This window comes from Arctopsyche grandis, chromosome 5 (genome assembly GCF_051622035.1).
Source record: "Arctopsyche grandis isolate Sample6627 chromosome 5, ASM5162203v2, whole genome shotgun sequence".
Classification (NCBI taxonomy): Eukaryota; Metazoa; Arthropoda; class Insecta; order Trichoptera; family Hydropsychidae; genus Arctopsyche; species Arctopsyche grandis.
The window spans coordinates 19,695,903-19,721,323 of NC_135359.1; the positions used below are offsets into that span (position 1 = coordinate 19,695,903).

Genomic DNA, 25,421 nt, shown 5'->3' on the forward strand with positions numbered 1-25,421 from the left:
TGGGTGAGATGGACGAGAGTTGCGCAAAACAGAGACGAGTGGTAGCGTGTTGGAGAGGTCTTGACTGAGATGATAATGGTGTACATGTAGTTTGGTGTTTGATCTACGGTGACCTTTTCTATGTCAGTTGATGGCTTCATTAAAGGTGTCCATTAATTTCTCCGATTTACTTTCGATGATCAACCTTGAATATAATTGTACGCCTAGGTTGCGAGGAAGCATTTAGTTTCGAATGATTTTTTCGATACTATTAAGACAAAATCTAGGCCAAACCGCTGGGGAGGCAGGCATTGCGTCACCGTGGCGCTTCTTTACTCGGAGCAAATTTTTGGCACGTGTGAATGAAATGCGCAAAAAATACTACGCCAGCATAAACAAGTGCAAAGCATAACTACGGTTACATAATGTTTGATGTATAACGATCAATACTAAAAAGTCAAAACGTCTGTAATTAGAGTTATTTGTCGATTTTTGGCGCACTTGCCCCGAATTTTGAATGTTACGTGATTTTTTTTTTTCAGATGGCCTCTAACCGGGTCACCGGCCCTGCTTTCCTCTCATCAGGGCTGGATTGTGGCCAAGCCGGCACTAGTGCGTTGGAAGCTTCCCGCTCTTCCGAGACAACAGTGCCGAGTGACTCATCGCGGTCGCCGCTTTCCCTCTTGACACATTTCCCAACATTTTCGCAGGCGTGTGTCCTGTGAAAACGTGATCAAATAATTCATAAACTACATTCAATTCTACTCAGAACCAAACACATAAAAAAAACAGTAGGAAAACTTCATTCGATAATTTTATTTCATTTACGATAAAACCTACAATTAAAAGGATTTCATTTGTCGAACAACCTCTTCATGTATTTACAAAAAAATCAACAATTAAAACGACATTTAAAGTGAAAATAAATACGTATACTTACGAGTATTGCTGTAAAATCGTTGTTTTCTTTACTATATATATGTATGTATATATGTATGTACTAAATTCAGTATATACTTATATGATGATATACAATTATTTTTATAATTACAATAACAAAAAATAAATACTTGTCAGTATAATTGACAATTACATAGTGCAAAACAACACAGTTCTTAAATACATTTATGTTAACAGTTGATGAAAGTTTCGCATTTTAAAATAATATTAAACAACCAATAAAGTAAGAAATCACAAAGTCAAATTGTATATAATAAAAGTAATAAGTTTATATGTGTGTTTGATCGGAATTTGTTTGCGAAGTAGTAGCCGCTTGTGTGCCGAGCGGTACCAGAAGAGGTCCACGATTGCGACGCCCCTTTTGGGGCACTCGGGCTGCGCCCCCGGGAGGAGTTCCACGCGCCCTGGGTCTACCAGGTCCTCGTCGATGACTCGACAATTTCACACCATCAGCTATAGGAGATTCGGCCTGTAAACCTGGAGAAACAAACACGCGCAATTACAAATCAGCACGCAATTACACACGAGAACAGGTGTAAAAAACGGAAAACCAAAAACCAAAAAGCTGTAGCTAACGAACACAAATGATGTACACGGATGCTGAGAGTTTGGGCGAATCGCAAATTTGGCGTCCAACAAACACAATAGACAACATCACCACTATCGCGCAAGGGGAATGCACGCGTGACGTATGTACGTGTTTTATCGTTTGTAGTTTTACGTGGTTGTTGAACGGCGATTCTGACCCGAAATGGTTGTATGGCGCGTATGCAGTAGCGTTTTTGATATAAATGGATATATATTTTTTGTTGGCTGTGTTATTGGTTCCTACCGGTCTCTGAGGAGCTCCTGGCGAGAGCACGTCTGGAGCCCCTGGGTCGCCCTCGGCGAGACCCTCGCCCTGGAGTGCGGCGAGGCCTCACACTGGACGACCCCAACTCACACAACGACACTAAAATTGCAAATAATACACAATTTTAATTCCATTTGTATCTGTCATTATCGAGTCAACAACACCTGTAATTACTATGTACGTATAACCAAATAAAACCAAATGTGGTGTATTTTATGACAGCGAAATAATAATTAATTAATTCGAAGTATTTAAACTGAAAGACATTATATAAATATTTTTCCAATTTTCACGAAATAATAAAATGTTTTACTACTATAGTAAAATCAAAATTACATTTGGCTTAAAAAAATGTATCGCATAAAAGTAAATGATATAATTAAAACTATACTATTATTATCTGGTTACTATTTAAAAATATATTAATACAAATGATTCATAATGTGTATACAACATCAACTTATATCGAGTTCGCTAATTAGTTACTTGTTGCTCGAAACGTGGAGTAATGTACGAGTAGCGTCCGAGCGACCAATTTAGTAGATTAAGTCGGAGTGCACTCGTATCGTGTCGACCCGATTTTTACACATCGAATGGCATGTGGATCAAGTGCAGGATGAGCAGGATGAGTTACTGAGAAAGTTAAGAATTTTCCAATTGACGATGAAAAAATGAGTGAAAAAAAAGTAACTTTTACCACTGTTTAATTGAATAGCAAAGGGGCGGTAGAAATCCACGTATGGATAGCGAGCTGTCATTGCTTCGGTCTAACAAAAGATTCCGATGTAAATTTTAATGAGTTCGTTGATGATTAAACTCTTCATGTTGGAAACAAAAGCTTACCCCCCCCCCCCCGTATCTCGGTAAAATATCAAAGCGATCTGAAGTGGTTCAAAATCAGATCGAAAATTTTTTACGGGCAGGGATATCACTGAATTAACAGAGTAAAGCTAATAGAAAGGTTGTGAAAAGGCCAAGGTTTTTATAAAAAAAAATTTAAAATATTTTCATGCGGTTAAAGTAAAGAGACGACGCACAATTGGGCTATAATTACATAGTTTCATTGATCAAATGAACTATTGACTTCTTAAATAAAAAACAAACCATCCTGTATTAAAACAAAGTATACAAATTTCTACTTCGACAACGGATCACTGAGAAATTCTAGTCCGTTTAGTAAAATCTGTTTTATTTTCTATTACTAATAATATAAGTTACACTTTCGATTTACGCTTTAAAGGGAAAATATTAAAAAATACTTAAAGTAGAATTCTTAAAATAAAACTGGAAACGTAACGTGTGACCACATAATCTGTAGCATATGTGATTATTAAAAATGTTACTCACAAGTAAAAAGTACGTATGAAAAAAATACGGTAACCAATTGCATCTTCTTGGTTATTTCTGTAAGCGGGAAACGCAAACGCGTCAAAAAACTTTTCTCACCGAATGACAGCAACATTTCCGTCAAAGTATGACGAAAACGATTAGGCGAAATTGAAAGAAGGCGACCGACTATGCGCAGTTTCAATTTTTAGGCAATTAAAATCGGCACAAATTGAGTCTGAGACCGAAGAAAGAACGCATTTATTTTGGGGCCAGACAACAGAAAATAAAGCAAAACTCACAAAAAAAAAATCAGTCTGCGTGCAACCATAACACTTTACAAATACGCCAAACTAATTTATATTGAATTCAAGTATTCCGAGAATACCGACCGTAATTTAGTGAGATGTCATCAGAAGAACGCGATATACAGCTCAAGTGGCGTACAATATGAACGTGCAAATTTAGCCAAGTTAGTTCAAATTTAATTTTAGCATGAACACCGAACTCAACAAAAAAAAGGATCAAATGTGGAAGTGTAAAATAACAGCACAAATTATAAATCATCGAAACCAATTTACGTGGCAGTTGCAGGGGAAAAACTGCAAACGCGACTGCTGGCATTTTTTACTATTCCGTCCTATTTTTAAACTTTGGCTAAAAAATATGCAGACAACACATGCGCGCCTTCGCGCTAATGGGGTCTAGAAAAACTTTTTTTTTTAAATTAAAAGCACACTTTTTGATACTCCCAAAACGGTATGCATTTATCCTACGAATGCATAAGGTCGTTTGAAATATGAACCAATGTAACTAATGGTCGTCAACTGCATCGGTCATATATGCCATATGCAATGCAAATCTGCATTGCACATTGTCGAAGCACGCACCGTGCTAATTTGTCAAAGCGATAATAAAAGTGTAACGATAAGTCGTAAAAGTTCAATAGCGACACCTTTTGGCGGCCGCTATGTATTTCTGTTTATAGTTACTTTGGTAAGCTTTTCGTGACAAATACAAGCACAGGTAAACAATGAGGTGTTGAAAGATCGATTTGCAGTGGAAACTGATAATTTTATGGAAGTCCAGCTGTTGACATAAAAGCTCAATATTCAAAAATAGAAAAATAAATCCCTTAACAAAGTAATAAGTTTCACCTTAAAAAACAAAAACAAAAAAAGTATGGGATAATTCCTAACGATTTACAAAAAAGTGGTTTGAATACTATCACTGATGCCTCACAGATGCGAAAGAGGGGGAATTCTGTACGCGCCGCGCTCAACGGTCAGTGTGAGAATGATATCCGCCTTGGAATGACTGCTCTGCTTCAGCTGTTATTTTTATCATTTCTTGCACTTATTTTATATTATTCGACGTTTAATACTTAATAAAATGATTTTTTTGACTTATTGAATTCTAAAGCATTCGTAAAAATAATCAGAGCTGTCGAAATTCAACTGTTATATTAGAACTGGCGCACAGTGTATTTGCGCTTGTACATAGATATATAATTTACTAGTTGAATTGTATTTGAATATGAATGACCTAAATTGTATTTGAATACATTACAACTGAAAATACACTTAGATTGTAACATATACAAAAATAGTAAATAAAAAAAAAAGATTGATGTTCGATTGAGTTCAAATAAATATTGGAAAAACCAGCCATTACTTCGTAACGACATACGATGGAAAACTTTGAAATAAATTAACTTCGGATTAAATTTGAACTCATATACTGTTCACATTCTAAAATTCAATTCGACGGTATATAAAATCACCCTTGCCTTCGGGAGGGAGTTCAACGTTTATATTATTAAATTTTATATTATTCGACGTTGAATACTAAATAAATTTGGGATAAAATATTAAAAAAAAAATGGATAGGGTAAAAACTAACACTACCCTATCGTTGAAAAACTTTGGCGCTTTCTACGCCCAAGTTCAGCTTGGTTAAAATGTCCTCAATGTAATATCCTCATGGGCCAGAGAAACCAGCTGACATTAAAAAAGTAATTGATATGTAAATAAAAGTGTTTATAGCGCATGTCGCTCGCTACCACACGCGATTTTTGGCACGTGAACACACTTGTTCGCCACTTGGGTGTTAAATCGCCCCCAGCGGTGGGTTGATCCCTGACCTTGGAGCACATTGTCACCAACGGCCGTCATCATTGCTTGTTTTTATTCGTCGAAATTTGGTTAAGAGTCTTGGGCAACGCGGCGGGAGGCGAGAAAACGAAGAAAAAAACGCAGCGTATGTCTCCTGCGCGGCATTGATAAAAAATGTGTTTTTGTAATGAGATGGTGCGACGCCGACCTGGTGTGGTTGATCCAGAAGGACTCTCGACATCGACGACCAGAGCCTCGTTGCTGGTATCGTCGAAAGGCGCCCCCAGCTCCGATTCCAAGTCAGGTTCGGGTTCGGGACTGCAAGGACCGGATTCTCCACCGCTGCCTCCACGCTGACGTTTGCACTCATTTACCTAAGAACAACAGAAAATTGAGCCTCTTCACCAATTCATTTGGACAATCGAATCTAGTTTCACACATGGAACCGACCCACATGAATTACTTTTTGACATAACAATTTGTATATTCATTTCCAAACATTAGTGATAGGATGATAAATATCAGAATACATTGTACATATGTATAATCACTGACGTTGCCTAATATTGCTATCATTTATAAATTTACTTTGTATAGTGTATCATCATCATCTAAGTACAGCCATTACAACATGCTTCCATTCATCAAGGTTTCTATTAGTTTCATTACAAGCTTTCTTTTAAACAATTCTCATCCCTTGTAGCCTTCCTTGCACCTTTTTTAGTAACTTGGGTACCATTCGAGCATTTTTTCGTCCATTTTTCCCCACCCATTGCCATTTCTATCTCTTCGCCCAATAACTACCCTTACATACTTCTCATTTTCGTATTCCATTATTTAAACCCAGTTATTTATTTATTTATACAGATATACACCAATTTTTTTTAACACAATATATGTATACATACATACATATGGTGAAACATTGTACAGTATTGTATTACTCAAGGCCAATTACAAACATCGATTAACAATCAGAGACCTCTATGGAAAAATTTGCAGCATTTTATAAATAAACTCGAATATTGCGAGAAAATAGGACGGGGTTGCCAATTTGTTAGAACCGTTTCAATGATCGACCTTGGAGTCACATATCCAAGGTCTGGCCAGCAGCACAAAGCAATGGATTGAGCCCGTGACCACACAATTTAAAGCATTACACGTTAACCACTGATCTATGCTGCTAGTTGTATGTGGTTGGTCTACAAATTTGACTCAATGATAACGATCAGCTTTTAGATTTTTAAATGCTCATTTATTTATACATACAATTATTAAATCAACTTGTATGAATTTGTTTTGCCTACTTGACTACCATTGCTGCATTTGTGAATAAATTGAATTCAATCGAAATTGCCAAATTGGTGAGCCTTCAATGTTGCTGATATTGTAATGCGCGCCGTTGAATTTAATGGTTGACTGAATTAAGTTGGCTGGATGGATGCTCGGGACGTTTCGAGAGAGGTATTCGCAGTGAAAATAAAAAGGTAAGGGACCTGAAAGTGAAGAGGTCGTATATTTCGAAGTCACGCATTCCATAGATAATGATAAGAGGAGTGCAGAATAATGAGAGGGCGCCGGTGGTGAGGCGCCATTGCGCTCAAGCACGTCATGATTCCCTACTTCGTGAGCCAGTATCGCCATTCTCAACATTCAATATCAGACAATAGTGTCAAAAACGGATACGCTAATTTCCACCCGAGTGAATTTCAACCGTTTCAGAGAATTCACCGCAAGATTGAGAGCTTGTATAACTCAACGAAACGGGCGAGGTGGGAAAAAATGAAATTAATTAAATTTTATTGGTTGTAGATAGCAGTCATGTCGGCGAAGGTATTCAGGCGTGATACAACATGAAATAAATTCTTATATGCAATTCGTTCTCACAACATTTTATAAGAAATATAAAAGAGGTTAGTAAAAACTGACCTTTAATGACAGTCCGTAGAGTTTGCGTTTACGCTCCTTTTCCGAACGAAAATCTAATCGATTTTCGTCGACCATCTTTTTCTCTTCGGCTCTCTGACGATCTGCAATAATAAGAAGATATAAATATCCAATGTTAATAATAAGAAGACTGTACAAATTGACAACTCCAATGTTTTCCTTACATTTCAATTCGAGCTCTTCGTCGTCGAGCAGCAACGACACGACTTCTTTCGGCTTCAAAGTATCCGGTTTGAAATTGCCACCGCTGATCACCATCCTCTGAATCTGTAAGCAGAAAATTCGTAAGCGATACCTTGCGACAATGGAGGTCAGCACAGATATGGGTGGAATATGTACATCAAAGAACAGGAAATAGGGAAGAGATAGTGTAGCGACAAAGAACCCCCACGGAGGCTAAGGACACACGGGCAGGATGAGCTCGTGCTGCTGGTCGTGATGATATCAAAGGCTTCACAAATGCCGACAATATCGCACAACATGGGACGAGACTACCGCAATACGACATATTGGTACTACTACAGTGTGTGCTCTACGCTAAGCTATACGCTCCACACTTCTGAAATTTCTCATATTTTTCGTATGTGCGATGAGTATTTTTTTTTACTATGGGCAATAAAATACATAAGAAAGTCGTCGGTAGAACACCCAAGTAGATATAACAAAATTAATTTGCATAGAGGTGGCGCCAAGTAAACTTGTACTGGAAACAGCAATTATAATCACATAATTTATCCTATAGTAGATACAGCGTGAGCTAAATTAAAATATAATCTTCTTCGTCTACTAGAGAAGATAAATGCAATAACTTCAGACACGTTTCTTGAATTTGGAATAAGTAGATGGTGATAATAAGTCTTGATCTGGCATATGAAAAAAAAGCTTCGTTTATACCATTACAGCTCAAGCCGGCAACTGCACGTAAACAGTTTGAACATTTTTCTTTAGTACATTTTTGGTTATTCATTGGTTATCTACAGTGTGATTTTTTTTATTAGAGCAGTGATGTTTTTGTGCGATATTCATGAACAACCGTTTCGTTCTCCGACTGTATTCATTGGGGGGGGGGGGGGGGGCGGTGGCCTGATGTTGAGGGCTTTAAGGGTCAAATTAGTTGACCTTAAAAGCGAGCTTTAAGTAAATTCTGGTATATATATGGACAAATTCATATCATCCGTAATGAGTACGTGGCGTAACCGAAACAGCAGTAAACGACACGATGTATTCATACTATACAGCAGTACACGTGGAAATATTCGTAAATAGTGGCGAGTGCATCCGTACAAACGATAGAGCTGAATACTTTCGGAAACGTCACATTGTGACAATATTGAGTCGAAAAACGCGCGGTGTTGTATGGTATGAATAAAATGTCTTTTCCGTGCAATGTTGTGCCGAGCTGTTGACGTGCAGTGCTGGATAAAATAAACGGACCTTGATGACGATATCAAAGTGCACACTGACAGTATCCCTTGCGTTACAATCAGAGCCGTGGACAATCGTAAATAAAACACGACTTTTCCCACAAGCCCACGATTTTAAAAATGCAGAGAGCTGATGTAAAGCATTAATTTTTAGTTAAACATTTGTCAAATATCGGGCCTCTCCTCAATTTGACCTAGACTACTTTTAAACATGCAAACAAAAACGCAGCAACCCTAGCCCATATATGTACATGGTACACAGTCCCAAAATCACACCCTGGAACATTTTCGATGATATTTTATCCTCGCTATTAGATAGTGATCGATAACGGTGAATCCCATATTTGAAGAAATGTAGGAGAAACTTGTCGGTTGCATATAGTTAGATATGCATAAACGTGCGACCTCCCAAAAATTCTGCACGTGCAAGTACATCCGAATTCGGTTTGGGGAACACCCACCGTTTACGGTCACAGCTGGAAGCCAGGGACACGTGACGTCCCATACCACTCAGTGTGTTTTCACCCTCAGTCTCAGATTTGCATACATTGGGTATTGGTGAGTCACTCCACAGCCCTGGTTAAAATCCTGCGCAAAGTCGTCAAATCTTCTTGTGAGATTGATTTTACGATATTTGACAAATTTGAATTGGTCCGATCGTGAGTGGCGTCGACATTGAAATTGAAATGGTGCATAAAAATGACGGAAAAGGCGGTGCATCGTCGGCATTGCAGACGGACGAAGAAGCCGACTCTCGACAATGGCGAGCGTGGTGCACGACCCACGACCCACCGCACACCGATAAATTTTGATATATTTTGACAGATTGTGGGGCCCGACATGACAGATTCCGATTCGAAACGGACGACAAATCGACGAATCCGTCGGAAAAATCATGATTCCGGGAGCGTCGCGCCGGGACAATGGGAGAACCCCGGCACGAGCCCAACGTCGTCGTGGGAAGTTTCAATTGAGCATGCATTGTTGAATCAACATACATGTGTACATATATTAAATAGCCCAGCTTCAATTACCTCACTCTTTTCTCTGGCCCTTTGCATGATGCGTTCCTCGATGGTTCCCTTGCATATGAGCCTGTACACTGTGACCTGCTTGGTTTGACCCAGTCGATGAGCTCGATCCATAGCTTGTTGATCAACTGTTGGGTTCCAATCAGAGTCGTAGAAGATTACCTAAAAAAATAATAATATATAAAATTCAATAGGTGTTAAATCGGTTCTTTTCACAGTTAGGGTGGAATGCATAACTTTTCTCCCCCTCTTAAAAAACGATCGAATTAACACAACCATTTTCTCCTCGTTTAAAAAGCAATGCGCATAGGCGAAGAATGATTTACGCGTTGCAATGAATCACAATGACAGACATAATGTCGATGGATTCATGAAAGCACGAAATTCGTTTTGGCCAGGTGATTTCCTCGCTAATCTTGACTAATGTGTTTTCATTCCCTTTTTACAAAGGAACACTCGAAAACAAATTAAAATGTATCGAATGAAAGTACATTTTTTCATTTGATTAATTTTACGTCGTACTGCACATACGCATGTACGAAAGCAATATAAATAATGGTATTGAGAAAAAACTAAGCTGTTGTGTTAAAGCGAGAACACGTTCTGCGGCAGTTTCGTAAAATTGTAATAGCTCGAATCGTAAAAATGGAGGTACTTAATGGCAAATCCCGACGCAATTCGCACGTAAAATTTAGATATCGGGATTGGTCAGGGAGAGGGTGAAAATATCGAAAGCCCGTTGTATAAGAGTTTATCAGTGAATGGCACGAATGCTTAATACCCGATAAATTGGTATAATGCCAAAACTCGCCATATCAACCGTTAGGGGGCACAACAGAGAGAAGTTCTGCCGAAAAGCATTAAATCCAAGTTGTATTATAAATACCAATCTAGCGAAGTAATAATCTACGAAATATAATAATAATAAACGGTAGCATTGACAGGCTAGATCAAATTTATAATAAAGTGGAGATTGGATGATCCGTGCGCTCAGTGGCCAGCTATCGTCGGCCAATCAGCGATCGGGACTCATCGTCCAATAGGCGATCGCGATGAATCGACCAATAATGACTCACTACGTTGGGGTTTAAAATTCTTCGAAGCAAAAATAAAATTGCTTCGAATACCAATGGATTGCTCCGATTGGTAATTCGAAGCTGGCTCTTCAAGATGTGAATAATAAACTACTACTACTCATTTAATCTTTCATTCCGATTTGAAAATCCGAATTCACCACGCAATATGTATGTTAAACGAACACAATTTATTCGAAATCAGTAACCGAAGCGGTCCGAATACCCCCTAATAATTGACATTGGTATATTGTTCTAGTTTAAAGTACATATTTTTATAGATAAAATTTAATTTCCCATGATGTCATTACGGGTTTTACCCCTTGGGCGACACCTATGATATTAAACTTGAATATATGTACATACATACATATATAAATTATCAGATTATATAAATTTGAAATCATATTCAAATAGTGGTTGAGATGGTTTTTGCCAATTTTGATAAGGAGCCGTTTCAACAATGAAATCAGATAAAAAAAACATAGAATAGGCTTGTAATTAATAAATTCTGATAGAAAGCGGTCGACTTGGAGTCATAAATATACAAGTCTGACCAGCAACACTACAGAAATACTCGGAATAAATTCTTTTCAATCGGGATCGAACCCGGCAACTTCTCGGTGGTTAGCATAATGATCAATGATCACATATGGTGATCATCTACGAACAAGCATGTATGAATAATCATGACCGGTAGCTTATTAACTGAAAAAGGTCGTCTCCCATTTGATCTAGTATAGTTTTTCAGATGTTTCCACAAACGTCTCTAAGTATTGTTATTTACTTGAATTTAAAAAACGGAAAATGAAAAGCTATTGGAAAAACATCCTTACCGGAATAAGAATTACATGAGAAACAAAAATTTTTAAACAGCTTGAAAAAAAATGCATTAAATTCATAAAATAATAAAAAGAAGAGATCGAAAGAGAGACACATTTATGAGAAGAACTTCTGTTATAGGCATTCTCAATATATATGTAAATAGTGCTTACTATAAATAACATGTTAATATCTTATAGTCTAACCTTCACACGCCCTTCCTCAGACAGGAGTGCATCTAGTACATATTTCGCACCATACATATGTATATCAAAAAACCCACTCAAGGCAATGAACGGCTTAACTTAATTAATTCGATCACAGCAAATTGTGCACTCGGCAAAATTAAACCGGGCAAAATTCGACAAAGAAGTGGGTGGGGTCTAAAACGACACGAGGGATCTTCAAGCCGAATGGTTATTGTTCGGTCATGAACGAAACGACTGGTACACGAAAGACGTGCATACAAGCATCCCGGATTTATTAAACGCGCGTGCCACCGCGTACACATTTGAAGACTCCAATAACGAGCTCGTTATGAAGTGGTGTTAAAGCTCACTCGTTAGACACGACGATGAGCGTTTTCAGTTAAACTCAAACATTATTAGATTCACGCACGAGCTCACTTCCCAAGTGCCATTATAACTACAATGGGTTCAAAGCTGAAGTGATGAAGATATAAAGATCATATTACCGTGTACAGCCAAGCGGTGTGCACAGTTTCAGATCAGATACGATTCATACCGAAGTTGTTTAATAAAAACACGTTTTATAATTGATTTTAAAAGATTTCTTAAAAATGCAGTCAATAGGATATTGCGGATTTGAGAGCAGTGTGCCGTAAAAATTTATCGTTTTGACGAACACACTATCATTCCACCCCTGACGAAATATAGATAGGCTCGTGATAACGTCGAAATGTCAAAATGTAGTGAACACGAAAACTATAAATTACCCAAAAATCATAGTTTTCCAACTAATGACATAGACACGCAACCGAAACGTAAAAAATAACATTTTCATATCTCAAAGAATGAGCAAAGAATGAGAATCGAAAGATATTATAATCAGGGCTGTGGAGTCGTTAACAAAAAAAAAAAAAAAACACGACTCCGACTCTTGACTCCAAAACTATTTTTTTCCCATTGGATTATTTTTTTAAATATATCTGAACTACTAATACAAGCTGCCTGATGTGAATCATTAAATTTTTATTTCAATATATTTATATGTCAAATATCAGGCCTCTCCTAAATTTGACCTAAACATGAGAAAAATATAGAAATACTGTCTCAGACCTGCATACATTAGGTATTGGGGAGTCACTCTTATGGCGCAGACGCACAAAGCGGTACGGGGTACGTGTTTTTTTGAGATACTTTTGCACATGTAAAAAAACGTTAACACGCCCGATCTATGCTATGGCGTTCAGGCCAAAATTTTCCCCTTGAAGTGTTTTCAGTGATATTTTATCCTTGTATTGACATAGATTTAATAGTGATTCCCATGATTGAAGAAATGTAGGAGAAACTTGCCGAAATAATAAAATCGTACAAATTAACAATGATATGAGAAAACGCCCATCACTGCTGGAGTTTACCTAGGCATGCCGTGCCGTATTATCCAGTGTGTCTGCACCCTAAGTTAATAATTCAATATCCATATTGCGATTTAAACGAAAAACAGGAATCGAAATTTTAATTTTCCAACAAATCTAGCTAAAAAACCCAAAACTCCACAGCCCTGATAATATATTACAACTATAGACCGCAATCACTGAATTGACAAGTAGGTATCAAAAGCTTTTGAACAGGTTTAAATTTCAAAGTAAATTACGTATGTACGTAGTACGTCGAGCAGTTTTCTTTCAACGGTTGATTGTTATTTTTCCAAAAGAACTAGACCAAATTTTCAAATTATAGAACAACGCCGCATTGTTTATGAGAACGCCAAATACACACATCAAATAAAAAGCGTAAAAATCGCCTTATAACGATATTACGAAAGGTTGTGGATGCGGATCACAGTAGTTATTGTTTTGTATCGGCGAGTGTTCGATATGTAAATGAGGGAGGCCGTGAGGGCCGGTGCCGAGTACGAGTCCTCATTCTCCCTCGTAGTTACGGTTTTGTCTCTTTTTTTCAGTTTCTTTTCAGCTGAAAAGTAGACGCTGACAGCATTTTAATGTGATCGGAGGCTAGTATTCGAAATACAACCTTGTTATGTCACGATTGAGGTTTTTAACCTGTTCCCGCAACTAACTGTAATATACTCGTAACACAAAATTGGAAGCAAAAAAGTTCTAAGAAAAACGCTCCTTTGAATTTGCAGGCGATTACTTGAATTCGAATACTTTCTGCAATTCCAGTTAATACATACGTAACTTCATACAATTATCCATCCATTATCCAGCACAGGATTTAGAGATTGCAGACCTTAACACTTGCCGAACTGTGCTGTGATTAGGAGTTCCAAATCCGAATATTCGAATACTTTTTATACGAACTTATTTTTTTATTTTCAATCTACAGCACATTTAATTCTATTTGATGTTCCAGATTATGATTCTCTTCAAATTTTAATACTATCTTGACCTTCTTAAAATTACAAATACATAATTTAAAGCTACTATTCGATATTCGATAATCGAATATTTGAAACCCCTAAGGGCCGGGCCGCACCGTGCGACTTGGTTTAGGGCGACCAGACCAATGCATGCAGGTAGATGGGATATGCTACACCCGTCAACTTGTTTGTCGCACACATTTCCATACATTTTTTCGTGTCGCGCAACTAGTCGGCCGACAAAGTCGCATGGTGCGGCCCGGCCCTAACTGTTTTTGATAGTGAGTGAACAGGACTTATATTTTATTTTTCCAAAAATACTGAATGCATGGTCTTCATATTTTATGTATTCCTCATCAAAACCTTTATGATTCGAATTACGTCATTACGAAATAAATACATTGATCAATGTAAACAGAAATAATTATTTTCGCGGAAAGCCTCTTGTACACGTGCCGCACAGAAACGAGAGAGAGGGAGAATTAAGTACGCACTCGGCACAGCTTATTCGTAGGCCTCAGCCTATACAACAGTACACAACAGCCAATAAGGTCTCACGACCCATCGACCAATGATCTCTCTGTGCTGAGCGTACACGCTGTGTATAAATATTCGGCGGATTTGTTCCGCGCTTCATTCGGAGCTGGCTCGTCGATATAACAGCAATAAACTACCTCTTCCACTACTCGCTGCATCTTTCACTCCGATCTCGGAAACCTGCCTTACACATCCACGCTACAATATTAATGATATAAGTGGAGTACAATTAAATAGATAAAAAATTATGTCAATCAATTTATATATATAAAAAATAGGTCATTTAGGGAGCATTTCTATACATAATTAAACAATGTCAGAATACGAATTTAAGGTTGCGTGTTGAAAACGATACACTTAATACCATATTATTATTGTTCATGCAAAACGTCAAAATATTTAATTCGAAACACATAAAACGGTTTCATATACAAATAGGATGAACAATACAGGAAAATTGGCATCTACTCATTTTAAAATTGAATTTACATAAACATATACACATACAAAGTTACTACATACACGGATACGGCGGTAACGAACGTTTTAAAATATACATATGATTTTATGTACAATATACAATATGCTCTCACACGGTGTATGCATAATGATGCAGCTCACGCGCGGTGCATCATCAATCTACAAACACAAGAGAGCGAGCCGCATCATAAAGCGATCGCAACCAACGGTACCTTGGCTCTCTCTTGGACGTGGAAGTGGACGATGGTCTGTGTCTTCTCTTAAGCCGGTAGCTCTTCGGCGATAGACCCCTGGCGATTTGCATCTCATATTTATGCGAGATCATATCGCGGGGGTGCATCGCATACGAAAATATGAGGCAAAAGCAAAAAATAATCCATGTGAAACATGCAAAATTAAAACGAACTATATCTAAGTAAAAAGAAAAAGAAAGATGATATTGAAATGAAAAATTTTAAACCTAGCATCGATCCATTATATTATATATGTATGTATCTATCATATGCGAATTTAAATCCAGGCAGCGCCGAGTACTTTCGCTGTTGAATAATAAACATAATTTACTTTGCTTCGTGACTGAATCTAATAAGTATATACATATTCAGAAGTTCTCCTTGAGGTATGCACCTTTTAATTACATCTAAAATACCGACGAAACTTAAAAAGCGAGACGTTTGTTAGATGTGTCGTGTGTACGATACAAAAATGAATTTTCTGTTTTGAAAATGAAATAGAGAAAAAAAAAGTGCACGTAATAAAGAACACGCGAATTCGCTGCAGACGATTTCGTGATTAATACATTTCAAAGGAAGGTCAAGTTGTGAATATTTCCGAGTGATAATTTTAATGTTAAGTTGCAAAACAGTAAAGCTCGAATGATGAAAATAGTGCGTTTTCGTTTGAAATTTAGCAATGCATCAAAATGCAGACGGTGTCTTTGGTGTACATGAAATTTTGGCAAATTTTTCGTGACCTGAGCCAGACGGGCATTGTTTTTAATTATGCATACGGATTTCAATTTTAACATGTCTACACTTTCTTGTCAATAGCTATTTAAAATTATGGAGTATAATTTTAATAGTGTGGCAATAAAACAAATACACACATACTGATAAAGGTAAAGGTTAATGCATTTGTCGCATGTATAAAATTTGCATGGCGATAAAAAATACACCACAATACAATTTAATGGTAATCACTGATAAAAGACTAAAAATCAGCAGACGTGCGGAAGGTCAAACTCTGACTTGAAATATTCTCATATGCATACATACATAGACAAATATATTCAGGATCGAATTATGCTGTTCGGGATTATAATGACATTGTAATTCCCTAATTGTTCTCAAATGACTACAAGACAAAACGTGTAGCCGGGAATAAACGAATAAATTATGCCAGCGGAGGTGTGAAACGTTCAATATTCAACAATCAAAAAAGACACGAAAACGTGTTCGATTCCCTAGACGTGTATTTATTGTATCGAACACAGAATATTTAAATTTCATTTTATTGTATAAATCCTACACAATCAAACATAAAATGTTCGTACGATTTAAAAAGACGCTCAATTTAAATCAACTTGGGTGGATGTAAAAAAAATGATTAGCACATAATACTTCATTTATCTATAAAAAACGTGACTCTTGAAAAAATCAGAAGATTCGGACACATCAGTGAAAATTGAAACAATGACGTTTTGTGACACGAAACCGATTTTAAATTGGGGTCCAATCATGGCCTAACTGCCTATTATCAAGCACGATTCAGTGGCACGCTTTCGTGTCAAAATGAATAATTTTTAGATAAGATTCGACAACAATACTCATGTAATATTTGGGTATTGTTAAGTGAAATCAAGTATAAAGAATTATAGTTTTTTTTATATATCAGAATAGGATGCATTATACATGCAAGCGGAGTGTTGGAGATATGCTTTGAACTAAAGTGTGAAGCAAGTGCTTTTCGCCTTTGCTTTACGAGCATTGCGCAAATTTATTAAGTATGGCAAAAATACATACATTTCATGAAAATTTGCTCTACAAATTATATAAATATATTATTTGGCTACAAAAATCGTTAAAAAACAGTAAATAGAGTTTTTTACTTTTCAAATTTAAATTAATTTAAAGTCAGCAGTATACCTCAGTGGTTGCGTTAATGCTAACCACTGAGAGATTTCCGGGTTCAAGCCCTGGGTTAACCTCGTTGAAAAGAATTTATTCCGAGTATTTCTGTAGTACTGCTGGTCAGATTTGAATATTTGTGACCCCAAGTCGATCGTTTTCTATCAGAGTTTGTCAATTTATCTGATTTCATTGTTGAAACGGTTCCTCACCAAATTCACAAAACCTTCCTACCCACTACATATGTCGCCACTATTTGAATATGATTTCAAATTTATTTCTAATATATAATTTTGAAAGAGACTTTGTAAGTTTGTATCTTTGGTTGGGAACTTCGTAAACAAAACAAAGTTTCTATGACGACAATTCAATTGGTTGAATATTATATTTTTTTCGATTCAAATAAATTTAATAAAATAACAAATGAATATTAAATATTATATTCACCAGGTTTACGCTGTTTATATTACAAATACTGAGCGAAGCCGAGTAAAACAACTAGTAATCTATAATTTTATATATATATATATATATATATATATATATATATATATATATATATATATATATATATATATATATATATATATATATATATATATATATATATATATATATAATAAAAAAATAAAAAAAACTTACTGTGTCAGCAGCTGTAAGATTAATTCCAAGACCTCCAGCTCTAGTGCTCAGTAGAAAAACGAAAATATCTGTTTTAGCCTGAAAATCAGCCACCATATCACGTCGTGCTGATATTTTACTAGATCCGTCCAATCTCATGTACTTATGTTTTCGATGCCACATATATTCCTATAAATTAGAAAATGTTAATTTACAATACAGCATTGATATATATATAATGAAATCCTGCTGCTTTTGATATTACCTCCAATAAATCAATCATTTTTGTCATTTGTGAGTATATCAGCACTCTGTGACTTTGAGACTTCAATCTGGTAAGCAACCCATCCAAAACATTCAATTTGCCAGCATCGGTAACTAAAGTTTGTTTATCTACAGAAAAAAAAAAAAAAAAATTTAGATATTATCGGTATTAAATTTAAATCATCGTTGGAATAGTTGTCAAGTTAATTTACTAGGCACTAGAAGACAAGAAGCAGTGGGCGGAGGTTTTGGAGGCGGCGCTAAGACAGTCGCTTGAACACAATTTCTATCTCGACTAATCCATCGATTGGCAGAAAAACTAGAACACGCATATAATGTTCGCTCTCCACAATGAACCTTTAATTTAAGAAAAATTGTTAATTTCAATTAAAATGCTAAAAGAAAAACACAAACTGGTAAAATATTTCCATTATGATGCACCTTAACTGTAGACGAAAAAAGAAACAGTGGTAAATTTGTAGGTTGACATGATCGAATTTGTGGTAATAATGGTCTATGAAGAAATTCTGGGACCATTGAGTCAACATTATCAGAAATTTCGCCTTCCATCTTCTTCATCTGAAATTGAAAAAATAGCAATAATACAAAAAGTTGATATTACAATGATTTCCAAAATGTATGGTTATTACCTTTGAGGAGGTTGCCAGTTGAAAGAAATCATCATTTAATGATTCAGCCGTGGACGATTGGGAAAAAGAAGAATTGAACAAATGTTTACTTCTAATACGACGATGGTCTATCGTCTCTGGCATATTGGATATTTTATGATCGGTGTGACAAAATGTCATGGGACCTACGAACATAATGAACAATGAATGATTACTGTTTTAGTTTTTTTTTATGTTTCAATTTAACTATCATAAAGTAACTAATTACCTGCAATGTTTAATGGATATGTGAACAAAAAGTCGTTCCATATTGTACTTTCGTTTTTAAAACATATTGATTTTCTACTATAAGGACAAACTATTAGCCTATATTTAGTAAGGACAGCGTCGTAATACGTATTATTAGTTTCTAACGAATCGTCTAACTTTGCAATGGAAGAATTTTGTTGATAATCGACTACACTTTCGTATTTAAGACTACTCCACCACCTATATCTATATCGCAAATTATCACAGATACGTTTGTAGTTTAATAAATAAGTTATCCTGAAAAATAAAACACATGTCAAATAATTAAAATAATTTGATTACCTTACGAGACTTCTAAAAATTATACATACACATAAATCCACTCTCCAATAGTTATATTGTAAAGCTCTTGAGCAGAGAGATTGATAAATCTTGTAAAACTAAATGCTTTTATTGTTTCACTATTACGAAATAAATCATTATTGATATATTCCGTGGCAAATATACAAAACTTATTAAAGAACAAATGCTTTTTAGACGGAAAAGACACCGCTAATATACCATCTTCAGCTACAATTTTTGGTATCACATAATCATCACACTTTAAAAAAAAAGGTGATTTTACATCTCGTCTTTCAAATAGCTCGGGGTGGTTACAAACCTAAAAATTAAAATTAAATTTAAAAAAAAATAATTTCAATAAATACATACAGTATAAAAGACGCAAGCTAACCTTCCTAAATTGCATCACTAAATTCATTAAGTTGGAAGTAAAGTTTTTGTCGACGTTATGTCCAGTTTCCCCACCCGTTGAAAAATGTAACAAATCTTCAACTTGTATCTTTTTCTTTAAAGCTGTATAATGATAAAATGAATACATTATTTCATTCATTAAGTATATTATAACCAAATAGACAAAAGAACTTACCAATATATAGAAGTTTTTGTCGGGTGGTGAGTGGACAATAGACCATGACTTCAATTTTATCCGATAACTCATTCTCTACATCTTTTTTGATCCGTCGTAACATAAATGGCTTTAAAATCATGTGAAGCCTTGATAAATGTTCTAAAATAAAGAACATCACATACATAAATGATATTTACATATTGAGTATAGATATAAACTTAAAAACATTGAAAATGATCAGTACTTTCGTCGATAGTGGTTTTATTTTCAGCATGACTTTCAATATCTTTAGAAAACCATTCATTAAACTCGTCATGAGAATCAAATAGAGTCGGCATGATGAAATGAAGTAGTGCCCAAAGTTCAGCCATACTATTTTGAATAGGAGTACCTGAAAAATGCAATTAGCGAAATGTAATAACGAATAGAATATAAAAAATTACATATGGAATATGAGGTAATTTATTTTTCTATACCTGAAAGAAGAAGCCTGTTACGACAACTGAAACTGAGTAATAATTTCCACCGTAGACTTGCTGAAGATTTAATTGCTTGAGCCTCATCCAAGATCATATACTGCCACTTGATACGATTCAGATATTTTAAATCACTAACGACTAATTGATAAGACGTTATCACAACATGAAAAGCCGCATCGCGAGTATGCAAATCTTTTCTCTCCCAAAATTGACGTAATATTTTACGTTCATTTGGACTACCCCAATAAGGAACCTTTACATTAAAAGGAATTTTTTATATATATTTCGAATGCGAAAATTTTATAAGAAAAACATTTTTTGTTTATTTATATAATTTTTTAATTTAATGATATAAGTTTAAATAAACAAACCACTTTAAAATCTGGTACAAATCTTTCCATTTCCTGCTGCCAATTGTGTAATGTACTAGCTGGTGATACAACGAGGAAAGGACCCCAAACTCCCAACCGTTCAGCAACGTGACACAAAAATGCTATGCATTGCACTGTTTTGCCTAATCCCATTTCGTCTGCTAAAATGCCACTTATACCCTAAAATTTAAATGCAAATTTAGTAAAGGAATAAAATAAATTAAATCCAAAAAACAAAAAAATTAATCATATTCACCTGGTCATACAAATTAGCTAGCCAATTCATCCCTTTGAGTTGATATCCTTTTAGTGTACCCTGAAACATATTAGGTTGTACATGTTCTCCGCCAGGCAAACTAGGCTCAGGTTCCATTTTATTTTTAACCCCCGTCACCTGGTCAAATTTTTGTTTGCGACTTCGGTCAGCGTTAAACGCATCCGATGCATTACGGGCAGCTTTTTCTTTCATAGCATCTCTGTAAGCGGAAATTATCGTTCACAAATCATTACATTTAGATAAAAAAAAAAGTGAGCACAGCAAATAAATACGAACACGTCATATGTATCTAAATGAGCCAAATGTTTCGGTCCTCTATCGTCATCCAATTGACTAAGAATCCTAAGCTGGGAAGAAGGTGATGTATCTTTGCCAATTTTTCGAGACATAAAATGTGCATAGAGTTCTGTTTGTGTGATAAGAAAATTTAACTTCCTCTGTTGACGTTTTGCCTCTATTAACTCTACATCCATCTAAAATTATCGTTTGTCAATATGCAGTTCATGATAAATTTATCATGCTACTAAACGCTTGCACTACCTTTCTTTGCTCTTCAGCTTCCTTTTCCATCCTTCTCCTAGTTTCACGTTCAACGCGATCATACCGTTTCCAGTACGCTTGCATTTCACGCGTAAGTCTTTTACATCGCCAAACTGTTTCTTTCATATTTTTTTGTGACTAAAAAAACAAAACATATATAAATACATTTAAAAAATGTTATACAATATTTCCTACCCATCTAGCACATACCTGCATCGCTTTCTGCCGATGATGTTTAGTGCACAAGGTAGCCATACGTTTACAGTTCTGCAAAGTGTCTTTATGAGTAGCGACCCGTGTTCTTTGTACTTTTCCCATTTCTTTTTTAACCATAAGTTGCCAAAATTTACGTCTTCTAGCTGCAAGCACTTCGGGTTTTTTCGCCATTGCAGCCCTCTTACGTGCCCTAGCGGCAGCACGTGAACTCATTCCAGCATACAAGCCCCTGTCACTGTCTTCTGGCTCATCCTTGATTGATACAGAAAAACCGTCATCCCAATCATCCTTGTCGGTGTGATATGAAGGAGGATGTACTTTTGAAGGACGAGAGCGTACATTTGAAATAGTACTAGTTTTTGGTCTCCGTTTTTTCGCCGAATTGTGCACAGCATTTGCAGCCATCTCTCTCTGTAACGATGGCCATCTATCGTATGTGGAAAGCAGGCCAGCGCCATAATACATATATTGAGCATTCTAAAAAATTATTATAAGTCTTAGAATTTTCTTCAATATTGGAAAATACTATTTCAAAAACTCAAAAAGGCATACTTCAGGATTTTTATGATACTTAGCGGCATACTTTTGTCGAACCATATGATCTTTGAGCATACGTGACAAATAAGCCTCTGAAATAAATTCGCTATCAACGTCGCTATCGTCCGACGGAGAATCACTTAATAATACTGAATGCAAACATGACCTTTCGTCATCTATTCCCATATGATCTAAATTGTACAATAATGATTTATCACTGCGACGTTCTGAAACATACAATATTTTTATTTCATATTAAATATATTAGTAATTAATGATATTATTATATTAAAAAATTGTTTTATATACCTTCTTTAGTGGTAACAACACCGTGTACGATCTTGTTACCTTGTGAAAGGTCCTCATCGCTGATTTCACTCTCATTTGAACTAACATGGTTTTCACTAGAGGATTCATTTTCAAAAATCTTATCCATATAATTCATGTAAGGGCGTATATCCAAAGCAGCCTCCAACCGTTGCAGATGCAAAGGTTTAGCGATATCATTTTTTCTCAGAGTTGTGCCAACCGTCACCGGTTTTTCAGCCATCGTTTAAATCCTGCAACACAATTAATCAAAATAAACATAAAAAAAAATATATACATATATATATATATATATATATATATATATATATATATATATATATATATATATATAAGCATTTGGCTTTTGAAATGTAAAAAACAAAAGGTTTATATAAATATAAATTTCAAAAATTCACATTTTTAAGTGATTATGTATATTAAAAATTTTCTTTAAATATGAATCGAAAGAATTAAATAAGAAAAGCTTTAATATTTTCATTCAATTTTTACTAAATCTTACGAAATTATTTCCTCACATACTAACCAATTAATATGTGATTAAACTTGCTTAATGTAATGCCATTATAATTCAAATGGACATCAGTTTTATTACAATTCTGAACTTCACCTCAGATATTTCTTGAATTAAGTATTATTAGTGAGTTAATTTCACACGTACGTGTATTTGTACTGTTCAACTGTTTTAGTTGAAAACAAAATTGCATGTAAGCATATATCTGTTAACACAAAATATCTAATATCTAGTCTTATATATAATTTCGAAAGAGACTTTTTATGTATGTAAGGTTTAAAGGTTTGTTGGGAGCATCGAAAACAAATCAAAATTTCTATATTATTTAAATATTTCTATATTAAAAAAAAAAAAAAAATGTTTACTATTCGATTGTTTTGACATGTTTAAGCTGTTTATATTACAAATACCGAGCGAAGCCGGGTAAAACCACTAGTAATTTATATATACAAAAAAATATATACGAATTTGTTTTCGAGTTATTAAACGAATGAAGAAATTAAATGTAAAAAATATATCATCATTTCAGCTATTAACATGCGAATGATAACATTACACATACATATATGTTGTAAACGTCAAAATTTCTTATGAATGCGTATATGACAGCTTCGATAATAAAATGTGCATCCTTTGACGATCATAATAAACATTGACGTAGTTTACATTTATATGTTGCACATAAAAGTGTAGTGAAGTTGTCAAAACATTGCTCTGTGTGGATGTGGAGTCTTTATGCACATACGAAAACTGACGTCTATTGAGGTTAAGGGGGGCGTATCAAGTGTCAATTTCAAGGTCACTAATACGGGTGAAGTAACGCTTGTGAATGGAGACAGCCTATGTATGCAGGAATTGTGCAACCGGTCGCGGTCGCGGTCGCGAATGAGGTTATGTACTCCGAGCGACTTCAGCGATGAGATAGACGGGAGATAGAAGGTGGATAAGGTGACGTGTGACGTGGGCGGACTGACCCGAGGCGGAGGCGAGGCTGGTGAAGGCGAGGCCCACGAAGAAGAAGACGGAGACGGAGACGGAGACGGAGACGAGCCAGTGGACGGAGTTGGCGAGTTGCGATTGACAGTAGCGGGGTGCGCAGGCCACTTCCGGTTCCGGTTCCAATGCGAGTCGAGACTGTTAGTGAGAGAGGATGGCGAGAGGCGTCGGCGTGCGCGCGCGCGAGCGGCCGCGCCGAGCCGAGGGCCGCCGCGCGCGACCGTCACCGCCATCGCCGACCCGCTCCGTACACAGCCGCCGACCTGCCTTCCCATTGGTCGCTCGGTTGCCCCTCTCGATACCCACCAATCGCAGAGCGCCGCTGCTCGGCTTCGTTCGCTTTCGCTCATACAAATGTCAAGTTCTGTCGTAACGCGCCAAATTATGACCATAATTATCGAAATATGCTACCTATATGCGAAAATTCTTAAGGTCTGTTCATACTTAACAGCACTGCACGGCTTCAGCACTCCACGACTCCGTTTCAAATATGTCATTTTATTACATTTCTATTCATATCTACCTACACGTCACGCTTACAGCACTTTGACCGAATGCAAGGCAAAATCGGCTTACTTATACATTACAGGCTATGACGATACGGCGCAATATTCCTTACGTCGTATTGTCGAGTACTTACAATATGAATGCATACACGTGCATTCGTAGCTATGCGTCAGAATACAAGTCAGCAAAAATGTTACGGCGTTTATCGAACGAAAAATTATGTATAATCGTGTTGTTGTTGGAAGAAGAAGCTCAAGAAGGCAATAAAAAAGCACGGATGCGTTTTGATGTGCATCCCATGTTAAAAAATAGAAAAACCGAAGGAGAGTTTTGGACACTGTATAAGAAGCTTGTGGATGATGGACAATTTTTTTTAAATATTTCCGTATGAACCGATACCAATTTGAAACAATCTGGATAAAATACAAACACAAATCACCAAAAAATCTACAAAATTTAAGGAAGCATTGTCAAAAAGTCATTGTCAGCGCCAAAACCATGTCGAAAGATTGAACAGTTGTCAACTGTCACTATCGATAATTGGTCCAAAACAGCAAAGCGGCAGACTCGTGGCACGTAATTCGCGTGTATATCTCCACGATGGCCAAAAATACGGATACGATACGTTGACGGTTGTTGCTGTAAGGTATGAACAGGAAATGTCGGGTACTGCTGTAAGCCTGCCGTGGCGTAAACGTGACGGTTGAAATGAACATACCCATACAAAATGTACCAAAGAATACTTTT

The 25,421-nt window shown here is 36.1% G+C and overlaps 1 protein-coding gene across 3 annotated transcripts; it reads right to left on the reverse strand.

Annotated features, from left to right (window-relative positions):
- Positions 1-518: 518 nt before the first annotated feature.
- Ino80 (chromatin-remodeling ATPase INO80) lies at positions 519-24,533 on the reverse strand. Of its 3 annotated transcripts, none has more exons than XM_077430566.1 (25): positions 24,159-24,533; positions 22,640-22,890; positions 22,346-22,557; positions 21,788-22,270; positions 21,578-21,715; positions 21,314-21,510; positions 21,017-21,236; positions 20,761-20,940; positions 20,387-20,642; positions 20,155-20,301; positions 19,929-20,069; positions 19,734-19,855; positions 19,372-19,661; positions 19,020-19,297; positions 18,773-18,936; positions 18,564-18,701; positions 18,335-18,479; positions 18,124-18,251; positions 17,880-18,047; positions 9,638-9,796; positions 7,344-7,446; positions 7,162-7,262; positions 5,441-5,606; positions 1,772-1,891; positions 776-1,416 (listed from the first exon to the last, which is right to left on the reverse strand). In XM_077430566.1, the coding sequence occupies exons 2-25, from the start codon at positions 22,878-22,880 to the stop codon at positions 1,208-1,210; spliced, it is 4,506 nt and encodes a 1,501-aa protein (XP_077286692.1). In that variant the 5' UTR covers positions 22,881-22,890; positions 24,159-24,533; the 3' UTR covers positions 776-1,207. The 3 variants fall into 3 exon arrangements, with proteins under 3 accessions (XP_077286695.1, XP_077286692.1, XP_077286693.1); XM_077430567.1 differs by having other exon boundaries at positions 24,132-24,438; XM_077430569.1 differs by lacking the exon at positions 1,772-1,891 and having other exon boundaries at positions 519-1,416.
- Between the last annotated feature and the right edge of the window lie 888 nt (positions 24,534-25,421).